This window comes from Chelon labrosus, assembly GCF_963514085.1.
Source record: "Chelon labrosus genome assembly, chromosome: 13".
Lineage (NCBI taxonomy): Eukaryota > Metazoa > Chordata > Actinopteri > Mugiliformes > Mugilidae > Chelon > Chelon labrosus.
In genome coordinates this window covers 1,840,812-1,865,561 of record NC_140346.1, presented here as the reverse complement: position 1 = coordinate 1,865,561, position 24,750 = coordinate 1,840,812, and the positions used below count along the sequence as shown (strand labels likewise).

General features: G+C 40.7%; 1 protein-coding gene across 1 annotated transcript in view; it reads left to right on the top strand.

Moving 5' to 3' along the window:
- The window catches only part of dync2h1 (dynein cytoplasmic 2 heavy chain 1), a 119,965-nt gene that overhangs the window by 25,192 nt on the left and 70,023 nt on the right, over positions 1-24,750 (top strand). Inside the window, exons 36-66 of the mRNA XM_084558574.1 lie at positions 1,590-1,795; positions 2,841-3,023; positions 3,501-3,683; positions 4,038-4,261; positions 4,590-4,705; positions 6,660-6,859; positions 7,001-7,132; positions 7,267-7,399; positions 7,618-7,825; positions 7,932-8,061; positions 8,420-8,575; positions 8,726-8,985; positions 9,995-10,241; positions 10,409-10,560; positions 10,694-10,838; positions 12,328-12,430; positions 14,959-15,123; positions 16,513-16,637; positions 16,935-17,183; positions 17,444-17,552; positions 17,749-17,862; positions 18,226-18,368; positions 18,696-18,777; positions 19,438-19,598; positions 20,264-20,401; positions 21,524-21,637; positions 21,768-21,928; positions 22,433-22,556; positions 22,695-22,816; positions 23,053-23,139; positions 24,304-24,430. Of these exons, the coding sequence (XP_084414700.1) occupies positions 1,590-1,795; positions 2,841-3,023; positions 3,501-3,683; positions 4,038-4,261; positions 4,590-4,705; positions 6,660-6,859; positions 7,001-7,132; positions 7,267-7,399; positions 7,618-7,825; positions 7,932-8,061; positions 8,420-8,575; positions 8,726-8,985; positions 9,995-10,241; positions 10,409-10,560; positions 10,694-10,838; positions 12,328-12,430; positions 14,959-15,123; positions 16,513-16,637; positions 16,935-17,183; positions 17,444-17,552; positions 17,749-17,862; positions 18,226-18,368; positions 18,696-18,777; positions 19,438-19,598; positions 20,264-20,401; positions 21,524-21,637; positions 21,768-21,928; positions 22,433-22,556; positions 22,695-22,816; positions 23,053-23,139; positions 24,304-24,430 (4,799 nt within the window). The remainder of the gene's footprint in view (positions 1-1,589; positions 1,796-2,840; positions 3,024-3,500; positions 3,684-4,037; positions 4,262-4,589; positions 4,706-6,659; positions 6,860-7,000; positions 7,133-7,266; positions 7,400-7,617; positions 7,826-7,931; positions 8,062-8,419; positions 8,576-8,725; positions 8,986-9,994; positions 10,242-10,408; positions 10,561-10,693; positions 10,839-12,327; positions 12,431-14,958; positions 15,124-16,512; positions 16,638-16,934; positions 17,184-17,443; positions 17,553-17,748; positions 17,863-18,225; positions 18,369-18,695; positions 18,778-19,437; positions 19,599-20,263; positions 20,402-21,523; positions 21,638-21,767; positions 21,929-22,432; positions 22,557-22,694; positions 22,817-23,052; positions 23,140-24,303; positions 24,431-24,750) is intronic.

The following is a 24,750-nucleotide window of genomic DNA, read 5'->3' as shown; positions in this document are numbered from 1 at the left end:
AAACCAAGAATACAATTTACGACACTACCTAAAAGCAAGGGGGGATGGCTTTACCTAACCTCACAGAATATTTTAATGCAGCTCAACTTAGGTATCTGGCCTGTTGGTGTCGACCTGACTATGAGTCTAAATGGAAAGAAATTGAAAGGGAAGTACAGGGCTTTCAAACCCAGATATTAGTGGGGGATAAACATTTGATAGGTGCTTTGAGACATGCTATGAACCCAATAGTAACATTTACACTTGAAATATGGAGCACTGTTGTAAGAAAATACAAACTTAAGAGGGATATATGCAATCTGGGGTGGTTTGCGTATGATTCAAAGTTTAAGCCAGGGATGTACGATCCAACATTCAAAGAATGGACACAAAAAGGTGTGACAGCAATATGTACAGTATCAGAAGGTGGACAATTTCTAAGTTTCCAAGATTTAAAGACAAAGTACAGCCTCGAAAACAAAGACTTTTATAGATACTTGCAGTTGAGAGATTATTTCACAAAAGAGATAAGGTCAAATGAAACTATAAATAAGGTGATTGGAGTTATTATCGATTCATACAAACAGAAGGGGTCTCGGCCCATCTCTGCCTTCTATCGAGCTCTGGGTGAGAGCAGGAAGGAATCAACGCTTTATATAAAAGCAAAATGGGAAGCAGAACTAAAAATCCAAATATAAGAGGAGGAGTGGTACCACATGTGTGAGACACAATGTACATCAACAAATTCATTAATATGGAGGGAGTTCTGCTGGAAAAACCTAACTCGCTACTTTATAACACCAAAGATAAAATCTAGGCAGCTCGCTATACAACAAGACTGCTGGAGATTATGTGGGAGCATTGAAGCAGACCACGCACACATCTTCTGGAATTGTATAAAAATGAGGATATACTGGCAAAATGTTAACTCTGTTGTAAAAAATGTTTTGGGATATGAAATCCCGAATACTTGTCCAGTGATGTATCTTGGGAATATTGAGAAGGTTGTAATGAAAGAAGATCTGTACTTGACTAAAGTATTACTTGCGACAAGCAAGAAAGCGGTCACAGGAAACTGGCTCAGTGTGAACACTCCAAACCAGGAGCAGTGGTTGGAAATTGTCCGGGAAATCCTTGTTATGGAAAAATGGACATACCAATTGAGACTCAAAGAGAACGTATTTGAAAGAAACTGGGAAAAATGGAACATTTACATGAGACATGACACCAACTGAACAAACGCTAATTGGAACAGTGGACTGAACAGTAGTATCTCCAGACAGTATGTTAGTGTTATTATTGTTACTTTAATTTGTACCTTGTTTGCTGTGTTGTTGTTTTTTGCCTATTTACATGTGAAAATACAATAAAAATTTAAGTGATAAAAAAAAGAATGTCTGACTGAGGCCCTTAGGCAGACCAAAAACACTAAATATAGTAGTGAAATTATTATTTTAGAATGGATGAAAATATTATGTTTGTTTTGGTCTGTAAAATGTGAGTGTAGGTCTGGTTGACCTACATTTACAGCAACTTCTAATCCAAGTTTGTCATTTGTGTGGCTTTACAGATTCTGCTATTCTAATATTCATGCATGTCTCCCTGCACAGAGTCCAGTGTCCTGCAGCTAAAGCTGAAGGCCTTGATCCTGGATATCATCCATAACATCAGTGTGGTGAAGCAGCTTAACCAGGCAGGCATTTCCAGTACTGAGGCCTGGGCCTGGAAAAGGCAGCTTCGCTTCTATATGGGACTGGACAAATGCTGCCACATACACATGGTGGATGCACAATTCAACTATACTTATGAATACCAGGTGTGTTAGAATGCTGATGTACTGTGAAGATGGTACACTCCTTTTCTGTAACTCACCAAATCAACACTTATTCAGTTAACCCTTACTAGAGATTTTGTTCCACTTATTTAGAATATCAAACAAAACTGTAAGTTGAAGTCAGAGGTAGTTCATTCTCCTTAGATAGTTTTTTTTTACTTTGCCTTGAGTGGAAGCAAAGCATCACATGTTTAGCATCAGTTCGTATCTGTGTTATTGGAAAATATACATTTTTACTTGATAAGTGACCAACAGTATTAACTGACAGTCCCATTGGGTCAATATATTCTTTGTTGATTGACATGTAAGCCTTGCTATGAGGGATACTATAATACTGTGCATTCCATTTAAAAAATTGTATTGCACTGTATCAGCACAAACATATTAGAAGCACTCATGCATGTTCACAGTCTATTTTACCTAACTACATACTGTATATAAAATAATGATACTGTAGAGCACAGGGTAGTATTTACTAATACTAAGTAATCCCACTTCAGTAATTGCATTACAAACATCTGCATATCTGGATTTCTGTGTGAGGATGTAAACAAGAAAACTCTGCTGCTTCAGCACATATGTTATGTGGCTTTTCAAGCTCTTCCATTGAAGTTATCGCATGAGATAATTTCAGTAGAAAATGTAAATGTTACAGGAGAAATTGCCACCTTGGTATTCATAAACATTTTTATGTTCGATGAATATATTTAAACTTCCTTTGTTACCACTTGGTGGCACTGTTTATGCATAGATGAGGACCAGTGGACCTACCCTGTATTTCCCCTCTGCAGTTCTCTGCAAACACATGCTACACTCAATTTTACTCGTTTTCATTTTCTTTCCCTGTCCTTCATTTGCTTTTCATTTCACTACTCCTTCATCCATCATCTCTCTGTTTGCCTTTACCCTCTGTTGGCTTCTTTCAACCTCTGCAACCATATCTGTACTTCTGTCTGGTCATCGTCACTTTTCCTTTCCTGCTTTTATCTCTAACTTTCTTCTCTATCTCACCCCTCCTGTCTACCAGGGGAATGCGGCTAAGCTGGTGCACACTCCGCTGACTGATAAGTGCTACCTGACTCTGACCCAGGCCATGAAGATGGGGCTCGGGGGGAACCCCTATGGGCCAGCTGGCACAGGCAAGACTGAGTCGGTCAAAGCCTTAGGGGGACTGTTCGGACGGCAAGTGCTGGTGTTCAACTGTGATGAGGTATGCTCATGAGAATGGGAAAGTTTTAACATCTTAAACTTTGAACACTTTATCTGAAACTGTACACCGAGGGTCCCATGGGCTGAATATTGTGAAGCATGCCAAGCCAAACACAGTAAGTTCAAAATCACTGTTTTCATGATAATGTGACAAACAACAGATGAAACACCTTCCAATTCTACTCAAACGCCTTCCGGTTTTACTGACATTTCACATGCGTGCGTGTGTCCAAGAGCATTTGACACGTGTAGTGTATATGAGAGTGTTGCGCTTGATATGTGTATATGAGAGTGTTGCGTTTGTCATTTGTATATGAGAGCGTTTGACATGTGTGTATGAGAGAACTATTGCTCTTAATTCTGAAAAGAAAACATATATAATAAACAAATGAATGAAATGTGTGCACACTCACACTCTAAACGAGATTGTTATTGAGAACACACATCCAAATTCTTTTGTTTTCTGTCTGTTTTTCAGGGCATCGATGTGAAGTCAATGGGACGAATCTTTGTGGGGTTGGTGAAGTGCGGAGCATGGGGCTGCTTTGATGAGTTTAACCGGTTAGAGGAAGCAGTTTTATCTGCAGTTTCTATGCAGATTCAGGCCATTCAAGACTCCCTCAAACATCACAAGACCACATGTGAACTGCTGGGAAAGGAGGTCAGAGAATCAAAACAGATGCCGACAAACTAATTAAAGTTTCAATTAAAGTACTGATGCCAAAAAACAATTACTCACAATTTCTGTAACCCACATTCTGTCATTTTGCACCTCTTTCTCAGTCATTATATCTTTGTGTTTAATTCAGTTGCTATGTCACAAGACACATGATTGAAGGTAAAAAACGAGATGCAGTTGCTTCTACTACTACATCTTGTTTTTTACCTTACCGAATTTGTTGTGGAAAATGGTTGGGTCATTAATCAGCAAGCAATTAAGCAAGCCAGATTCATGCTAATATAAAACACATTTCATTAATGTAACAAAGTTCTCCTTATTTTCTTTATCCTCCAGGTGGAATTAGACCCAAACTCTGGGGTATTTATCACATTAAACCCAGCAGGAAAAGGCTATGGAGGCAGGCAGAAACTTCCAGACAACCTCAAGCAGCTGTTCAGACCTGTGGCCATGAGCAGGCCGGACAATGAACTCATTGCTGAAGTCATCCTCTACTCTGAAGGTTTCAAAAATGGAGAAATACTGGGACGCAAACTGGTTGCAATCTTCAACCTGGCCAGGTAGAAGTGATTATCTTTTTTTGGTTTGGATTCAGGTCTAAGGTGTAGGACTATAAGATGTATTACATTGTAAACGTATCACCAGAGAATTAATAATTGTATGTATGTGATCTGTGTGGTTCACTAAGTGGCTTTTTTTGTGTTTCAAACTAAATTATAAAGACGCTGTGGGTTTGAATTTATTTGAAATTATCTATACTGCCACTACAGCCTATTGCAGTCTATTGATTTTGTGGAAACATTATCCTCTACCTCCCGAACCATAGTGCTACAGCCAGTTGAGAATGTGTGTGTATGTGTGAAGATACGCATTTATTTGTCTGTCCAGGGAGTTGCTGACTCCCCAGCAGCACTATGACTGGGGTTTGCGTGCTCTGAAGACGGTGCTGAAGGCCTGTGGCAGTCTCCTGCAGCAACAGAGGAGGAGTCATGACAAGGACAAGAGTAAGACCCCCTATGGCTATTTTTTATTTTAACGTGCAATATTACTGTGAGGCATTTTTTCTTTTTCCAATATTGGAGTGTGACAGGAAAGTTAGGAGGAAGTCGGCACATCTTTGGCCATTATCTCAAGTCACATTTATTTGACGCCAAAAGCACACAGTATCAGTAACTTGTAACAAACACAAACATCTATCAGTGGAGATTGCTTTTGACAAAGGATACTAATGCAGAGAACAATGACCACAGTGAGCCATCAAGGGCATCGAACACAACACCAGATGATTTGAGTTCATTCTCTCTGAAGTTGTGCTAATCATTGATATTAGTTCACTTCAGATCGGTATGGACTTTTGTGTGGGTGAAAATGACGACTTAAATGATGGACCTTCGAAGGATCTGTTAAATTGTCTGAGAGTCAAATATAATTCAGGCTTCAAGTTTGAGTATAATAGTGTGTCAAAAGGGTTGAGTTTGTGAGACTTCTGCAGCCTTGTAGCACCTGTGCTGGGATAGTGTTGCAAAGCTACATTGGCTACAACCACTGTAGAAGCCCAAATGTGTCTGCAGTTGATTTACACTGTAGAAACAGGAGCTGATATGGAAGAAGTGTAAATGGTATACAAGGAAAGAAAAGATATAATTGTCGTATACGATAAAATGCTGCAGACGACTTAAAGCCGAAGTGGATCAACTTTTAATATTTACATGTGTTTTAATCCACATCTCTTCCCATATTTGTTATTAACCAAATCAGTGTGAATCTTCTATATTTAGGTTTCAATCTCAATTATTCCAGTCTAGTTACCTTTCAAAAATATTAGGTCACTATTCTAAACTTTGTCGAAACTGTGTCCCCTGATAAATGCTGAAACTGCTGTACTGATATAAACCTTCAGACTTTAGACACAGAATGCTAGAAAGGATTAGAGAATGAATGTAACTGGTTTGAAATGCTTATCATGTTGCTAGCTGGGTCATGCTACACAATTTTTTGTTAGTCTGTGCCTCTTTGTGTGGGTATCTATTCGAGGAAGTTTGATAAACTCTGTCTGTGAGTGTACTTGAACATCAGAAGGCTCTATTGATTAGAACTTTCTCTATACACCAGCCGTCCTTGCTCAGACATGCCATAAAATGACATTTAGCCCAAATTGACATTTAGCCCTTAAAAACTTTTCTTTCCTTGCGCTTTTCCACTTGTCTGTACTTTTGTCCTTCTCCATTCTCTCGCTGCCAAACACTTTGCTGTAGTTCTGTTGTTTACCTCCTTCCCCCTCCTTCTGACCTCTTGTTAGCTCTCTCTCTGATATCTGACTGTCGTTTTAGCTCTTGTCCCACTCGTTCTCACTCGTTGCCCTCTGGTTCTCACCCCCATCTCCCCTTTAGGTCTCTGCTTTTCAGTGCTCTTCCCTCTGTCTATACCGTCATTTTCCCATCAGTCTTTTCTTGATTTTCTCCCTCTCTCTTTTTTCCAAATCCTCGTTTCAACCACCCACCTTTTGTCTGTCTGACGCGCACATGCTGACGCACACTCACCTCCAGTCTGCAGATGGGTCCCAAAGGTTTTCTTGTGTTTGTCTCCGTGTGTAGTCTGGCCAAGTGTTTGTTTCTGCTGTGAAGAAAACACCACATTTGTGCCTGCAGGGAAGGCCAGCATCTTTGGAGAACAGAACAAAAGTATTGACAAACTCTTAAATCATGACAGGCTTTGGTAATTAGCACATTTTTAACAGGGGACCTGTGTGAGAGGAAAGCAATAATGACTGGACAAGTTAACTTTCACAGCCTTGCCTTTTGTATTCTTGTGTCTGGGGCCTGCATTGTTTTATTTCTTTGCTTTTCTGTCTCCATATAGTCGTTTTTCCTCAGTATGAAGCGTTCTTTTTCTAATTTTACATATATCTTTAGTGAAATTCACTTGGAGTTGAAACTAATCTCTTTTGTCTCCTTGCAGTCCAGGAGAGTAGTCTTGTAGTGCAGGCCCTGAGACTGAATACCATGTCCAAGCTGACGTTTGCTGATAGCTCTCGGTTCGATGCTCTGGTGAGAGATGTCTTCTCTGGGGTTAATTTCACTGATGTGGAGGACCAGATACTAATGCATGCTCTGGAACAAGTCTACAAAGATGCACAGCTTGAACTGATACCTAGTCAGGTATGTATCTCAAGACATCTATCAGTTATTGTCTAAACTTATGCATTGTTGTTATGCACAGGTTCTTCATATTAACACTGAGGCAACTGTGAATTATTTGTTTGAAACATAGATTAATAAGTTCATTGTTGACTGTTGCAGCTGAAGAAGGCACTGGAACTGAATGAACAGCTCAGACAGCGTATGGGAGTAGTCATTGTAGGGCCAAGTGGAGCGGGCAAGTCCACACTCTGGAGGATGCTCAGGGCTGCTCTCAGCAAGACAGGCAAAGTGGTGAGTAAAGAGGCAAACCCTGACCAAGATTTTAATTTATCAGTGATTAATGCATTTACCACCTTATCTAATTAATATGAAAATCATGATTTCCCAGTCTTGAATCTCATCTTGCTGATAATGTTATTTTGCAGGTGAAACAGTACACAATGAATCCTAAGGCCATGCCCAGACAGCAGCTGTTGGGACATATAGACATGGACACTAGAGAGTGGGCTGATGGTGTCCTCACACACAGTGCCAGGAATGTGGTCAAAGAACCACAGGGTAAGAGAAAGACACTGCTTAAGTGATGCAGACAGCCAGTGGCGATCCTAGGTTCTTGGGGGCCCCAAGCAAAGAGGTATAGAAAGGGGCCCTTGTGGGCGGGCTTGTGGACTATTGAATATGAATAAAGTTGCCTTACACTAGTTGTACTGTGCACTATGATTAGTTCACTATACCCACTCCTTTTAGACATGTATATGTATTTTTGTGCTTCCTAGAAGTGAACTCCTGGATTGTGTGCGATGGTGACATCGACCCAGAGTGGATTGAGAGTCTGAACTCTGTGCTTGATGATAATCGGCTGTTAACCATGCCTAGCGGAGAACGAATCCAGTTTGGACCCAATGTTAACTTCCTGTTTGAGACTCACGACCTCAGCTGCGCCTCACCGGCGACCATATCCCGCATGGGTATGATCTTTCTCAGGTCAGTCAACCTATGTGTTTAGAGTTTTAAGTGTTTATTTGTACAAAATTCAAGATTTCTGAACACATGCTGTTTTACCCCCACCTCATTGCCACTTTTTCATAAGTGATGAAGACATTGATGTGGGTGCCTTGGTGAAGTCGTGGTTAAGGGGTCAGCCTGAGGAGTGTCGCAGTAACCTTGAAAACTGGCTGGGAGACTACTTCCAAAAAGCCCTGGATTGGGCTCTCAAACAGGTAACATTTGACTCATCCTGTTTGTACGCACTGGCTCAAAAACAGTGACATTGTTTCCTTTCATTGTTTATACCTGGAAATGAAAATCTTCACATTGAAGCTAAAACAGTGTCATCACCATTTAGCATTCACTGAACAACCTGAAGCAGCTGTGTAGGCTGACATATAGGACTTTTTGAATTACCCCCACTTATACTGAACAGTGTTTATTATGAAACATTACGAGTTTAACAAGTCATCAGGTTCGGTGGATCGAGTTTCATATTCCTCTGGGATGCACATCTAATTTATTCAAAATACTTTTTTTTATTCAGATTTACATATATTTCTTGTTTGTTTCTTCCCTTCTTAACATCAGAATGACTTTGTGGTGGAAACTACTCTGGTGGGTACAGTGTTGAATTGCCTGTCGCACCTCAGTGCTGTGACGGAGAGAGGGCAGTTCATCATTGGTCTTCTTAGGGGTATGGGAGGAAACCTTAACATAAAAACGCGACAAGAGTTTGCAAAGGAGGTGAGGACCCTGTGTTTTTATATGGGCAGAAATGTACTTAATTTTAATATTAAAAACCTTCTTTGTTGTTGAACAGTTGGTGGATATGTTTATCATTCAAGCAAAATATCAATATTTAATGTGTGCCTTTATGTCTCTCTACTTCTGTAGTTGCTGAGCTGGGCCAGGGAAAGCCCCCCAGACCCCAGAAAACCACTAGATACCTACTATGACTCTGACAGTGGCCACCTAGCAGCATATAGGTTCCAACGTCCCGAGGGTCTCACACTGGAGCAGTTTTCTCACACACGCATGCTACCTGTCATTGAGACTACGGGCATGCAGAGAGGTCTACATGGTTTCTCCCCATGGCTCACTGCTCAGCACAGGCAGCCTTTCATGGTGGTAGGGCCTGAGGGCTGTGGAAAGGGGTAATTACGCGCCGAGCATTTGCATTATCTCAAACAAAGGATTTGCACACACTTTCAATATGGAGAAACTTTATATAAACACGCGTTAACAAAAATGTTAATCTAGAAACTGAAATTTAACTGATGTGTGACTGTGATTGCCGTGTAACAATTGCATGTCCTCACATTAATCTAATTTAACAACACTGCTGTGGTTGTGTTATATCTTTTATAAAATGGCAATATATGTAAACAGTTTAAGCAGCCACTATCACACACAGACCTCATGTTGTTATTCTTCTTTTCAAAAATTTGACATCACAGAGGAAGAAGAAAAATGTGCATTAAGGATTGTGAGACAGAGGCACTGAAAATGAAACAATCAAGGCAGCTTTTATTCAAGGCTTGACCTTTCTTGTAAAGACACTGACTGTTTAGAATACACATCACATCTGCGGCTTCATGTGTTGCGTGTTGTTTCTGCTCAGTCTTGTGTATGTGCACACGTAGACTGATTGCCTCTGAAAGATTCGCGTCTCTCCCCAAGGGGTCAAAGAACATGGGTCACTCATTTTGCCTTTTACACTCTAATAGAGTATCTCCCAGTCTTCCCTTTCCCTCACTTTGCCTGAAAGGTCACTGTTCCATTGGGGCACTAAGTTTGTCAGCCCATTCTTCTGATAAAAGAACATATAATTAATTTACGCACACTGGAACAAGCATACACTCATACAACACATTTACTTTCCAATTATTTCCAATATTGTTTTTCAGCAGCCTCATAAAATGTCCTTTTGTGCCTATGCTTCTGTTCTGACAAACATTGTTCTTCAAATCACAAGAGTCCCTTTTGTTAAATACACTGCTACCAAACATATCTTCCTCTCACCCTGCTGACCTGACAGCACCCTGAACGTTTATGAAACTGAGTTTTGGAAAAGTTCATTTAGATATTACCACAAGATGTGAGATCATGTCTCACCACATTGTGTATGTCTTAATCTTTGTCCATACGTTATTTTGTGTCTAGCATGCTCCTGCGCTACGCCTTCTCTCGGCTGCGTTCCACCCAAGTGGCTGTGGTTCACTGCAGTGCCCAGACTTCATCTCGCCATGTTTTGCAGAAGCTCAGCCAGACATGTCTGTTGCTCAGCTCTAACACTGGCCGAGTGTTCAGACCCAAGGACTGTGAGAACCTGGTCCTTTACTTAAAGGATATCAACCTACCCAAACCGGACAAATGGGGGACCAGCAACCTCACTGCCTTCCTCCAACAGGTACAGAGGATACATACACAGGAAGGCCTATAGATAGACAAATGTATTAGCGAATAATCTAATGTAGAATTTTGACTATAACTGGTTCAGAATAAACTGCATCTAAAATTATTTAAGCCTAAAAACAATTAGAAACAGGAACATGTCCTTCTCACTCTTTCCCTCAGGTGTTGACATACAAGGGATTCTATGATGAAAATCTTGAGTGGGTGAGTCTCGAGAATATTCAGGTGGTGGCCTCCATGTCAACAGGGGGAGCTGTTGGGAGCCATTCACTCACCTCCCGCTTCTCATCTATAGTGCGCATCTGCACCATAGAGTAAGTATGCAACATAGCGGTTTGACACGCTGTAATCCTCCTTTCCTACTTCACTCCTTATCTCCCTCTGATTCAGTTGGGTGGTATTCCTCTTTTCGTTCTCATGTCTTTGCGTCTCTGGCTCTGCCTTTAGCTATCCTGACAGGGAGCAGCTGCAGACTATCTACTCGTCTTACCTGCAGCCAGTTCTCCAGCATAGTCTGGGCAGCCAGGCAGCCTGGGCCAGCACAGGGAAAATACACCAACTGGCTGGGTCTCTTGTGCAGCTCTATGAACAGGTATCTAATCTGAAAGGGCATTAATTGATGAATATTTCTATATTTGTAACAAAATGCATTCTTACCTGACATACCAAATGCATTAACAAGATATTAGAGATTCTGATTTGAATTTGAGTAATTCCAGATTAAATCCAAATTTTGCACATTCATCCTGACAGATGAACGTGATCGGGGAGAAATAACTGCACCTATATGTATCCCTGCTCAACATCAAATAACCCATTGAAAAAGCACATCAGTTTTTGTCACATTGATACAAGTGTTTTACAAGCACATACGGCAGAGCATAACACATAGCACTGAGGATTAAGATGAGATAGATGGTACAGTTTAGCTTAAATGATGAGGATGTCAGAAAAAAACATTATCAGTTGCCATAAATCTATCATGATAGCATATCTCTTGCTTATTTAACTTCATAATAATTGTCCAGCATCCCACCGCTTAACTGCTGTTATAAAATATGTATTCATTGTTTGACATTTTCAAATAATAATTGGATTCACTTGGGTACAAGCATAGACGCCAAGAAGTTCTGTTCTGTTGAAATTTTGTTGAACTTCAGTATGTCAGTAGTTTAGACTGAAACAGAACCTGTATCCATGTGATAACTTTTGAAAATACAGATTGTAGTCCTGCAGGTGTGTTACTTTCTGCCGTCCAGTAGGAGAGAGTAGTTCACAAACTTTTTGTTCTTGGAGCTCCCCCATACTTGCACTGAAGAAATCTGTGAGGTGTGGCCTACTCAGTATCCTACTATCTTTTAGTAAGAACAACACAAATCTCTTTAAAATATTAGTATAGAGACTTTTGATTTTGCAGTAAGTTTGTCATTATGATTGTCGGAACCAAGAGTGGGAATCATGGCAGTAGAAACCTATAGATCTATACCAATCAGGCATAACATTATGACTACCTTCCTAATATTGTGTAGGTCTCCCTTGTGCCTCCAAAACAGTTGTGACTCATCAGAGAATGGACATGGGCCTTGATCAGTTTGGGATCTAGTGAATTTGGAGGCCAGGTCAACACCTTGTGCTGTTCTTCATGTTTTTTGAGTTGTTCCTAAAACGTTTGTGTGCCTCTGTCAGGCTACATCCTGCTGGGGATGGCTGCTGCCATCAAGGAGTGTCATTGCTATGGGGTGGGGGTGCCTGGTCTGGTCTAGGTGGGTGGTACATGTCTAAGTAACATCCACACAAATGCCAGGTCCAAATGTTTCCCAGCAGAACACTGAATTGTCACAAGATGGTGAATGTTATTGACTTCACCTGTTAGTGGTTTTAATGTTATTTACTTCTCCTGACAGTGGTCATAATATTATGCCAGATTGGCGTATATTCTAAATGGATGACACACAGGCTTTTAAAGGTGAAATATCTGAAGAAGTACTTAAGGGAGCTATTTTTAGCAAACAAATTGTCCAGTTGATTAACTTAAAAGTGAGTTGTCACTGTCTTCTTATAGTCTGATTCTGTCCTCTTAGGTGAAGGCCAAGTTTACGGTGGATGATCACAGCCACTACCTGTTTACTCCCTGTATTCTCACCGAATGGGTCCTCAGCCTGCTGCGATATGACCTCACTGCAGGTAAACAAAATCGGATGCAAGAATGGACATGTTAACATCTAAGTTAAAGAACTGTAAGCCTTCTTTATGTGTGAAAATGTCTCACATCAGACTCATGGTCTGTCTGTGGCTTTGACCCACATTTTTAAAAGAACTTCTATGGGCAGACTAAAACAGAAAGTTGAATTGTTGAGTAACATAAAGTATTAATGACTCAGTTTTGATGCCTGTCAAAAAGATGACTTCTTTCAGCTCAGAACCACTGTTTCCAACTCACCTTCTTCTTCATCCTCCTGCTCTCTCCCTTTTCTTTCTCCTCTCTTCCCCAATTCCTCTCTGTCACTTGTCTGTCTCTCCCTCTTTTATCATCCCCTGCCTTTGCTGTCCTTTCATCTCTCCCTCTGTCACTCTTTCTCTTCTTCTGCAATGTGTTCCTGCTGTGATAGTGAGTCCAGTCATTTATTTTAATTAAACACGTCAGCGGGCAAACTTCTATTTTCCTGTGCTCATCATTTTTTAACTTACTCTCAATTCTTCATCCCTCCCCCGGTCCTCGCTGCTTACTTTCTTTTTGGTATGTAAAACCTCTTATATTTATTCGGTGGCTGTGTTGATGTACTGTATGTGTGTGTGGTGAGTGAATGTGATCACATTGATTAAACACTTCTATTCTACAACACTAGTTCATTTGTATATTTACGTTAGGTTTCTTTTAAATTTAGTGGAGAAGAAGTCATGTCTAACACTAAGCATGATTATGTTTCTTTGTATAAACAAGAGGGAGGTCATGTTTTTGTACAGAATTTTATTTTCTGTGTTTATGAAAACTAATATATCAGTGTCAGCAAATATATTTTTCCAATATGGAACACAATGTATGAGATCTTGAGATAATTTATTAAGTCATTACACTGGATTTCAGAGGACAAGGACACATTCTTTGAACCTCAGACACAACTCTTTATGTACTCATACACCTACTGGCTGCCTTATTAGGTACAATTCAGTGCATTTATACATGTAGACATGGTCAAGACTATCTGCTGAAGTTCAAACTGAGCATCACAATGGGGAAGAAAGGTGATTTAAGTGGCTTTGAATGTTGCGTGGTTGTTAGCGCCAGATGAACTAGACCAAATTGTTCAGAGAAGAGAGAGAACAAACCTCCAGTGAGTGAGCCAGTTCTCTGGGCAAAAATGCCTTGTCAATGCCAGAGGTCAGAGATGAATTCAGGCTGATAGAAAGGCAACAGAAACTTGCATAACCACTTGTTATAGCTGAGGTATGCAGAAAAGCATCTCTTAATGCAGAACCAATCAGAACTTGAAGGAGATGGGCTACAGCAGCAGAAGGCCACTCCAAGTGCTACTCCTGTCAGCTAAGAACAGGAAACTAAGGATAGAATTTGCAAGGGCTCACCAGAATTGGACAATAGAAGATAGGAAAAATGTTGCCTGGTCTAATGAGTCTCAATTTCTGCTTCACATGATAAGTTAGAATTTGGCATAGACAACATGAATTGATCCATTCTGCCTTGTATCAACAGTTCAGGCTGATGGTGGAGGTATAATGGTGTTAGGGATAATCTCCCATGTCGCAAGATTAAAATCATCTGAAACTGGTTTCTTGAACATGGCAGTGAGTTCACTCTACTCTCATGGACTCCACAGTCACTACATCTCAGGCCAATAGAGGGTCTTTGGGATGTGGTGGAATGGGAGATTCGCAACATGAGTGAAAAGCTGACAAATCTGTGTGATGCTGTACTGTCAGTATAATTAAGTCGATCTTCTCAAAATTAATTCTGTATACATGTTTGTTTCTCATTGTATTCATACTAAAATGATAAATATAATTTTATTTTAAAGTTGTAATATCAGTATCAGCCTCAATTAAGACTTATTCACCTTTGAGGTACATCTTAAGCAATGAATGCCACTGGCATAGAAAATGGCATGACAGTTTGGCATTGACCCACCCCATGACTGCATTTTCAAGTTTTTAAAATTTAACATGCTGGGAAAACCCCAGAGCTTGACCTGTGTCTCTGTCACAAATAATGTGACTGACACTGCTGAACCCAGTGGCCTGTGAGACCGTGAACCTGGCTTGTCAATCTAGCACTCTGTTTTTAGCTAGCAGCACTCTGCTGCTTCTCAGGGGAATTTAGTATATTCAGTCTCAACTTCCTGTGAGGTGCTTTCGGCAAGCTTAATCTGGCCATAAACACTCCTTTGACTCATGTTGAGCCCTGAGTCATAGCGTAAATACTGTGCTTGGGTCTGTCCTTTATGAAAATCAAACCTCTAGGACAGATATTGACTACAAAGCAGTGTTTGTATGTTTTAGAAATAAGAGACAAAAACACATTTTCCCGAAAGATTAGTTGAAAATGGTTGTGAAAGCACCACAGTTTTTTAATCAGCCTTTGTGCTAAACATTATGTCAGTGTGTGGACCAGAAAAAAATTCTCATTTGCATGTGCAGATCTAATGACATCCATTTGAGTATTAATCCAAATAATGTGCATCTCATTCATTTCCTTTTAGCTCAATCTAACGTGACAGATAGCGTGTTGGAGGTGGTTGCATATGAGGCCAGGAGACTCTTCAGAGACCGCCTGGTTTCCTCCAAAGACCTCCACACCTTTGATAACATCCTCTCTTCCATCATACGGGGAGAGTGGGGCTCTGACACTCTGGACAACATGACTGGTATGAGAGAGCTCTGCTCTTGCTGCTAATTCACAAACCCAACATTAGGGCTGATCAGGAAAGATTTGAATTACAGATGGACTGTAAAGCAGTTCATGTCAGCATTTACAGACTGTCACTAATGCCTGAATGAAAGCAGCATTTGATTACTTCAGAGCTTCTTTGTCAACTCTCCAGATGGCTTTGTGTAGGGCAATTTCTCTGCTAATAGTCTGTTTGCGTACTTAACCAGCGTGGCATTAATAAATTGTTTCTTTTTTCCAGTTTTTTGGCTGCTTTAAATCACTTAAATTATAAACAAGCTGTGTGCTTAAGGTTTCTTATCTGCTGATTAAGACTAGAATGTCACCCACAGGTCATAACATTTTCTCCCATTCTCCCAGTAGTTTTAGCAGGTGTGAGATGCTGGCAGCCAGCAAGAGTCTAATAATATACTTACTCTCCCAAGTAAGAGATAGATGGAAATAAAGTCAGGCCCTAACAGATATGAGACTGAAAGAGAACTCTACCTTTACATATACAGTAAATATGCACACTCTAGTAGTAATATGTTTGTTAATGGTCTTCACAACAGCTGCCTGAAAAGTCAAGTTGAACAACACTGCTCAGTCACTGAGACACAAAACTGCTCTATCAAAGAACATGGATGGTGATCACGAAGGCAGAGCAACACCTTACATGTGTATTAGATTTATTTGAGGCCTTTTTGAAATTTATTTAATACGGAAATTGAAGGGAGATAGGAAATTAGGGAAGAAAGTAAGAGACTGTCATGCAGCACATGGTCCTGTCAGCTGGGAATCAAACTGGGGGTCCACTGTATGTAACCATACAACAGGTCACCCCTCAGGTGAGTTAGCCTTTAGATATACCAACCCAGCTGTTTGATCATTTTGGAGATGTTGTTTGTAGTGATGTTAAACTGGATTAAACACCTAACTGTTTCTGCTATTTATCCTAGCCCACTGACAATAATGGGGTGGTCAAAGTAATAGAAACATTTTTCAATACAACTCAGTACAATTCAGTAGTACTAAACCACAGGCTCTAAAATGAAAACACAGTTGCATCACACTTGCATTCCAGTTATTTGAAACAAATGCTGAATACCACAACCTCCATAAATCTAAGATTTAGTGTGGGACTGTTATATTAGAAGACATCTGTCTTCACTAGTGTACCTAATGAACTAGAAAGTGAGTGTAAATTGCAGTTTGCATTCACGGTAAATCGGAACAGCTATCAATTACCTCTCCATGATATCTGATCTATTAGCTGTATGCTTGGATTTTTTTTCTGCCTTTGCACTGCCCATATTTTTGTGTTTTTTGTCATATGCACAAATGTGTGTATGTAACAGATTTGTTTCCCTGTTTCCCCTGTCTGCAGATGGTTTCTATGTGACATGGGGAGCCTCTGAGGCGACTGTGATGGCTCCAGGCCAGTCGCTGCCGCCTCATGGTAAACAGCTGGGACGCCTGGATTCTGCTGACCTAAAACAAATTATACAGAAGGTACATAGTGAGGATCTGTTGTCCAGTGTGTTCCGGCTCGTTGGTAACTACGTTGGGCTTGAACAACAATTTTGTGAAAATAAAGGTGTGATGTGTTGTGGATTATGGTATTGGAAATTTACCATACTATAGGAATAAAAAGAAGACAGACTTCTCTCGTCTACTGCTGCTTTAACCTTTTTGTCTTATTCTTGTAGTTGTGTTTGTTTGCCTTTGTTATTGTCATTTCATTGTATTCGTTGGCGTGTCAATTGTGTACATCCTCACCCTGTCGGTTTATCCCTGTTCTTCCTCTAGGGAGTGGTACTGTACAGTCGTGATAACAGAGAGCTGGATCTCCTGCTGTTCTGGGAAGTGTGCGACTTTGTGTCCAGGGTGGATCGGGTCCTGAGCCGACCTGGTGGCTCTCTGCTGCTGGCAGGACGGAGTGGAGTGGGTCGGCACACAGCCACATGCCTGGTGTCACACATGCATGGATACACGTTGTTCACTCCCAAAATCTCCCGTGGTTACGCTCTTAAGCATTTCAACAATGATCTCAAGATGGTGAGATTTGCTTTTGTCAGGTTGACCGGTTCACCTGGTGCCCACCTGACTACTTCATTTACCTGCAAGCTATTTAATGATATTCCCATGAACTCTGTCAAGTGTTGTATGTATTTTACAGATTGTGATTAATTGCATAATGGCACCTGTGCTTAGCATTTACCAGAAATTATTATTGTCAAAGAAAACACAGGTGTGTTTGTACAATATGTAGGTTAATTGTGTAAATGTGATTCATACTGTATTTACTGTATGCTCAGGTAATGCAGCTGGCAGGTCTGGAGGGCCAACAGGTGGTCCTACTATTGGAGGACTATCAGTTTGTCCATCCAGCTTTCTTAGAGATGGTGAACAGCCTGTTGTCATCAGGTGTGTATTGTGTTTGTGTTCTCTTTTATTTTCTGTTTAATGAGAATAGATTTGAGACAGATGAGAATAAATGTAGCCAACAGACATGGATCATTTTAGAAAAAACTATGGCAATCTTAGGTTTCAGTTCTAATGCGTCCTGGTCTGATTATCTTTTAGTTCTTTCATAGAGATATACTTGCGTGTTATGTTTCAGGTGAAGTTCCAGGTTTGTATACCCCAGAGGAACTGGAGCCTCTGCTCTCCCCCCTCAAAGATGCTGCTTCCCAGGATGGATTCACTGGACCACTCTACAACTACTTTTCCTATAGTCAGTACTTCATTTCTATTTGAAACTCAGCCTTTCTGTCTGTGTGTTAGTCATTAGTTCACTCTGTTCCCATCTTTGTATTCAACTCTGTTCCTCTGGCTCCCTGTTGTGCAGTGGGTGTTGTACTGTAGAAATGGTGCAATGTCACTGAGGTTGAGTTTTCTGTCAGAGAATCAAATCAATAACTCTATTATTGTCAAAGTAATGCCACTAAAGAGCTCTGAAGTCCAACTCTGCAAGGGCTGTTCAAGCTAAAATGGTACAACATGAGTGACAAAAAAAATGTGTTCACATTGTCCCTTGCTGTTCTATGAGGAGTTCTTGCACTGTTTTTATTTCTTTTTCTTTCCACATCTCTCTTAGGAATCCAGCAGAACCTCCACATTGTTCTGATCATGGACTGCTCCAACTCTAACTTCACCATCAACTGTGAGAGCAACCCAGCTTTTTACCGCAGGTCCTCTGTCCAGTGGATGGAAGGATGGTCTGAAAGCAGCATGAAGAAGGTGAATGCAGAATAACAGATACTAAGTCAGCAATTGTTGATGAAGTTCACACTACGTATTGAGTATGGATATTGGCCTTTTATACGGTTCGCTCAAATACAGTGAAAAGACAGTTTTGTGGACGTGTATATACTCGTAAGCTTTACTAGTTTCCAGAGACTCCAGATCTAATATTAACACTATTACAGCAGACCATAAAAAGTAAATTGCTTTTCTGCCATAGCTGCAATATTAAAACCGAACCCTCGCAAATGAAAGAGGGACATTTTTTAAATCATGCACCACTGCTTTCGAATTAAATGGCACATGGGATGTGTACCTTGTCAGATTCCCGAGCTGCTTCTGGCAAAAACTGAAGGAGGAGGAGAGGAGAGTGACAGAGAAAAGAGCACTAAGAAGAAAAGCTCAGGTAAGAGCACCCAAAGCCAAACTCCAGCAGTTTCCCACAAGATTTCCTGAGACCTTGGTGTTTTTATTTATTTATTTATTTTGTGTGGGGGGTTTCTACTGTTAATAAAAGATAAATAGCAGCAGTCCGTGCAGTTCATGTACATACTGTTGAGGTGTGGTATTCTATGTGTTCGGGAGCAATAGGAAAATAGCACAATGTTTTTTGAGACGTGCAAAAACATTTCCGAATTGTGATGAGACCATGTCGGAGCAAATTAGACCCTGGTGGGCCGCCATAGTATTAACATGGTATGGGAAACCCTGCTCCAGAATGACTTATGGATGATCTAGCATTCAAGGGTACTGTGACTATTTTATTAATGTAAATAATTTTTTTATTCATTCTTGTCTTTCTAGTTACCCCACTCTTCAGTGGGTGCAGAAGAGTTTAGATATTTGATTTAATTACTTTCCAGAAATGTATTCTGTAAAAAACTGTATAAACATATACAGATTTGTCTGCTTGGGAAACTATTGCCTTTATGTTGAGTTAAAACAGCTGATATATTAACAAAGCCTTTAAAATAGCATGCATATGTGGTTTGCTATGGTAATCATAAGATAATACTGAAGTTTATTAGTCATATTCCTGCCTTTTTTCATCACTGGTTCCCAACAGGGTCTGGACAGGGAGATCTGTGTCGTTTGTTCCTGATGGTCCATGAGTCATGTAGAGAACATGGTGCAACACCTAGTCAGTACATGGCCTTTCTACATGTTTACACAGCTTTGTACAGTCGCAAGCAAAGCCAGCTGACAACCAGACAACAGCATCTACAGGTAAAGTTGTAGCTGAACTCCAAAGAAGTGTACCTTTACAGTCATTAAGAACAGGGTGCCTAAAAACTAAAATCGTTATTAGTGTGCATTTACAAAATCCCATATATATGCATTTACTCCAATCGGCCGTAACATTATGACCACTGGCTGGTAAAGTGAATAACACTTGATTTTCTCATTATCATGGGACCTGTCAGTGGGTGGGAAGTATTAGGCAGCAAGTGAAAATGTTTTCTTTAAAGTTGATGTGTTAGAAGCTTAATTCTAAACCTACTGACTGGGTCAGAGCACCTCTGAAACTACAATTCTTGTTGGGTGTTCCCAGTCTGCAGTGGTCAGTATTTTCCAAAAGTTTCCCAAGGAAGGAACAGTGGTGAACTGACAACAGGGTCGTGGGGGGACAAGGTTTACTGATGCACATGGGGCGTGAAGGCTGGCCCGTGTGGTCCTATCCAACAGACAAGCTATTTTGGCAAATTTAATGAACGGACCCAAGTTCATTAATTCATGCCATCCATGTACAAATTAATAAACCTTTCCAGGTCTAAATGCAATGTGCCTGTAGGTGGGCACTTGCCCTCAGAGATGACAACAAATTTAGCATTTCTTATTGTAGCTGAGTCTTATTTGATTTCTCACATGTTGTCATTAACTTGTATCTGCAGGCTGGCGTGTCTAAGCTGAATGAAGCCAAAGCACTGGTCGATGATTTGAAGAGGCGAGCTGCAGAGCAGAGTGCACTGTTGAAGACTAAACAACAGGAGGCAGATTCTGCCTTGCAGGAAATCACCGCCTCCATGCAGGTGCGTATCCCTGTGTCACTTGTGGGTGGGTGTAACTTTGACACGCAGGACAGTTACATCTGTCCTCCTTTCAAGTCTTCTCGTCTCTTCCCATCTCTTCTTCTCTGTCTTTCAGTATCTTATCCCTGTCCCTCTCCTTGTTTTTCTTCATCTCATCTGTATTGTAATATACAAGAACTTTGTTGTGTTTCCCGTGGCTGTGACTTCCCTGCTGTGAATACGCTGTTTATTTAGTTTCTGTGTGTATTCGTTTGTTTTGTGACTTCTCATCCACTGCTTTCTATCTCCACGATACCCATGTTTCCATTCCCTCCTGCTGGCTCTGTCTCGAGGATGGATGGATATCTGTATGGAGGGAAAAAAGCTGAACCCCGTTCATTAGCTATGATATCCTTCTGTCTTTACCCTGTGGGGAATGCATTTTTCGCGTTAGACCGAGGGAAAGAGGAATAGGTAAAAAAAATAAAAAATAAGAGAAACCAGAATAGAAAAATGTCATATAATTAACAACTCGAGTCATCCTTTCGTCTGTAGCAGCTATGTTGCTTATGGGGATGGAGACAGCAGGAGGGAAAAATGAGGAAGACTGGGACAGTGAGATGAAGTTTGAAAACAAACTGTGTGGAAGAGTGATTGAGGCTCGTTCCAGATGCAGACTAGGGATCAGTGGAGGAGGAAGGAATATTAGATTTTGAGGCGAAATAAGAAATATATGCAGTATATAGCAAGGAGCCTTGGTTATATGGGAGTTGGAGGATTGGGGAGAAAGTCAATGAAGAGATTAGCTGTGGATGAGGGTGTGATGTGATGATATGGACAGATTTCATTGAGGTGAGAGAGAGGAAGTGTGATAAATTGTTGCTGCCAAACATTCATCCTCTCTTCCTTTTCATCTTCAGAGAATCTATCTCATTCAGACTAGTCCTAAACCAAATCTTTGATCTCCGCACAGAACTGCACTATGTATGCCTGAACTATCTCACAACTGAAGTACTGAAATTTATTTATTTACATTTTTGGATCTGTCTATGTCCAGATTGAGGCCCATTTTCTTCTTAATGAATAGCAAAATTAAATGTATATATAATTTCAATCCAATTTTGTTTTGTTTTGGTTATCTAGAATGCCAGCGACCAGAAGACAGAAATGGAAAAAATAAAGGGGAAAATGGCTCAAGAAGTGTCCAAGATTGAAGAGAGAAAAGCCAAAATAGACGATGAGCTGAAGGAAGTACAGGCAAGTTGTTTGATTGACTCTTATTTTTCGCGTGGCAAGCTCTGTCAGTTATTCCACCTTTTCCATGCTTGCAGTCCCAGCTGTACTTATCCCTCACTAACCCCAGTTTCTCTCCCTTGCTGCCCTCCAGCCTTTGGTAGATGAAGCAAAGCGTGCAGTTGGAAACATCAAACCCGAAGCTCTGTCTGAGATCCGCTCCCTCCGTATGCCCCCTGATGTCATCAGAGACATACTGGAGGGCGTCCTTAGACTGATGGGCATCTTTGACACCTCCTGGGTCAGCATGAAGAGGTGAGATTGGAAGGACGTGTAAAAGCATAGACACAGTGAGGAAAGGAAAAATCATTATACATCCACAGAGAAACTTCATAACTTTGTCAAAGAACTTTGTAAAAGATTTTTAAATTAGTTGATTTAGAGACACTTCTAACTTGCTGTTCCATTCAAGCTTAGGGTTAGGGTTAATGACATTGTCCAGAATGCATTAAAATGTATTTGAAAAACCTAGTATGTTAAAAGTTCGTATGTACATCTGTTGAACCTGTACTTGCACTGTCACCTTTTTAGGGGGTCAGGCACACAAAACCTTTAGGTTAGTGTGGTGTGTGTGTGACAGAGGGATTGTTTTTGCTCCACTTTGTGTATCTAGAGTCACTTGTTTTTAAATCTCTCCCTCTCTCTGATGGTCACTTCTTTAATTTATTGTCATGACAGTGACATGTTATGTTGAACTTGCACCTTTATTTCTGTCTCTTTACACTTGCTTATTATTGTCTCAACCCTCCCCTTCTGTAGCTTTCTGGCTAAGCGCGGTGTGAGGGAGGACATAGCTACACTTGAGGCCAGGAACATCACCCCTGAGATTCGCCAGAGTGTCGAAGAGCTGCTCAACAGGAACAAGGCCTCCTTCGACCCCAAGGTCAGCTGACTGAATAAGAATCGGATGTATTGTCAGTGGATGTTATAAACCCCTCAATGTTTTTTTTGTTTTTTTTTGATGTTGTGGCTGTTATAACAAGTTGTTTCTGACTTGAGATGCTGTTGTGTTTGCGGTCAGAATGCAAAGCGTGCAAGTGCAGCAGCTGCTCCTCTGGCTGCCTGGGTCAAAGCCAACGTCCAGTACTCACGTGTCCTAGAGAAGATAGAGCCGCTGGAAAGAGAGCAGGCTGGACTACTGGAGTAAGAACACACACAAGCACTACTCCAGACAACATCTAAACATATTTGAATTGGTCATAAGCTATACGTATAAATGAGTTGCAGTTCCTGGGCAGAAATCTTCCGTACGTGTAAGTGAGTTTAATGAGGTCTTCGGTTTTATTTGACAGCATACACACTAAACATTTACACAGCTACATTTTTAATGTTAAACAAACTCACAAGATTACTTTTTGTTTTTATGTGTGTGCATCCAGAAACCTCCGGAAAACCGAAAGTAGGAAGAATAAACTAGAAGACCAGCTCAACTCCGTTGGAGCCAAAGTCAATGAGCTGAAAGAGAAGTATGCCTCCTCTCACTGTATTCTTCTCCTTCATGGTGATTATCTGTACCTGACTAGCCCTGACGTCAAACTCCCCAAAATAGGCAAGAAACATAGGTGCAGTTAGTGACAAATGTAATTCAGCTGTGCCTTAATAATAGCATTCTACAAGTGCAAAATTAGACACCTTTTAATTAAACACTTTGTTCACACCCCGTGCCTGCATGTTCACTGCCTCACCAGTCGTGCAGTTCTCCCATTTCTCTGCTGCTTACATTCCTTTGCCGTGCAGCTATACGATGACTGATATAAACAATCAATACTGCCTGAAGGGTAGGGGACTCTCACCTTTTTTAAATTGGCTGGAATTGCTGGTTTAGAATCGACAGTGTAGGGTTTCATTTGGGTGCAGGCCCTGTCATCTGTATTGATTTTGTGACATGTGATGATCAGCTGTGACTGGCTCTGGATAATTTTATTTTCCAAAGCCAGTTATTTTAAACTTTTTTAAAAAAAGTCTTACAATTTATAAAGTCAAATGTCAACAAAGGAAAACAAAGCTCCCATGCTTTGTGTTTATCTGTTTTGTAACAGCTTCTTCCTTTGCTCCCTCTTCAACCGTCAGCCCTGCTATTAATCTCAAAACCCATCCATGTTCATACATTCATCTCAAACTGAAAGATGTCTTACATGAATTGGCATCTCCTCTTGGCTCCTCTGCTCCACACCTTGCATTGTACTTTTATTATGTCACAATCACTAATATATGAAGAAATTATATTTCTGATCCTACTTCCAGTTGAAAAAAAAAAAAAGATAACAAAAAAGCAACCACACACATATACATATAAGCTAATTGGGGCACATGTAAATTGAGTTTGGACATATGGTCACGTGCATTGACCAAATGCTATGTGTCTGTGCACAAAATTTATGTCTCTTATTATCTCTCAATCATGAAGTTAAAGTATAGTTATATCATATACTATATATGTAGCTGGAGTCATAACGTGTTCAGTCTTTATCATATGCTACACAGATTGGTATTGTACTCTATGCAAAGGCACAGAGGGCGGTACACATGTTATATTTCCAATTTATTTGATCTTCCATAAATAAATATCAGAATTTTAGTCTCCTGTGATCCCATGTCAAACACATTCACTTCTCTTACTCTCTTCGCAGGTTTCAGTGTCATACTGCAGAGGCAGCCAAGTTGGAGGCTGAGGTGACAAAAGCTCAGGACACAATCACTGCTGCCCAGCAGCTCATATCACAGCTGGACGGAGAACACACACGGTGGAAAGCACAGGTAGTTTGATCTATGGAGGTGTTGATATGTGTATTGGTGAGGGAGGTTTTACACATTTATTCAAAAAAGGGCTCATTTACCATGTAAGAGCAACAGGAGTTGTGAGTGTCTGAGAGTGTGGCTGTGTGTGTGTGTGGTTGCGTGTGTGTGTCTGACAGGAGGGGGATGGATCCCGCTGTCTTGAGTCCCTTCTGGCTGTTTTTACTCCTCTCCGCAGCATCTGTCTGCACCTTAATTAAAACACTCAATCTCGTCCTGACACACTCACTCGCACACACACACACTCACTCTCAACACCTCCCTCAAGGCCTGCACCAGAG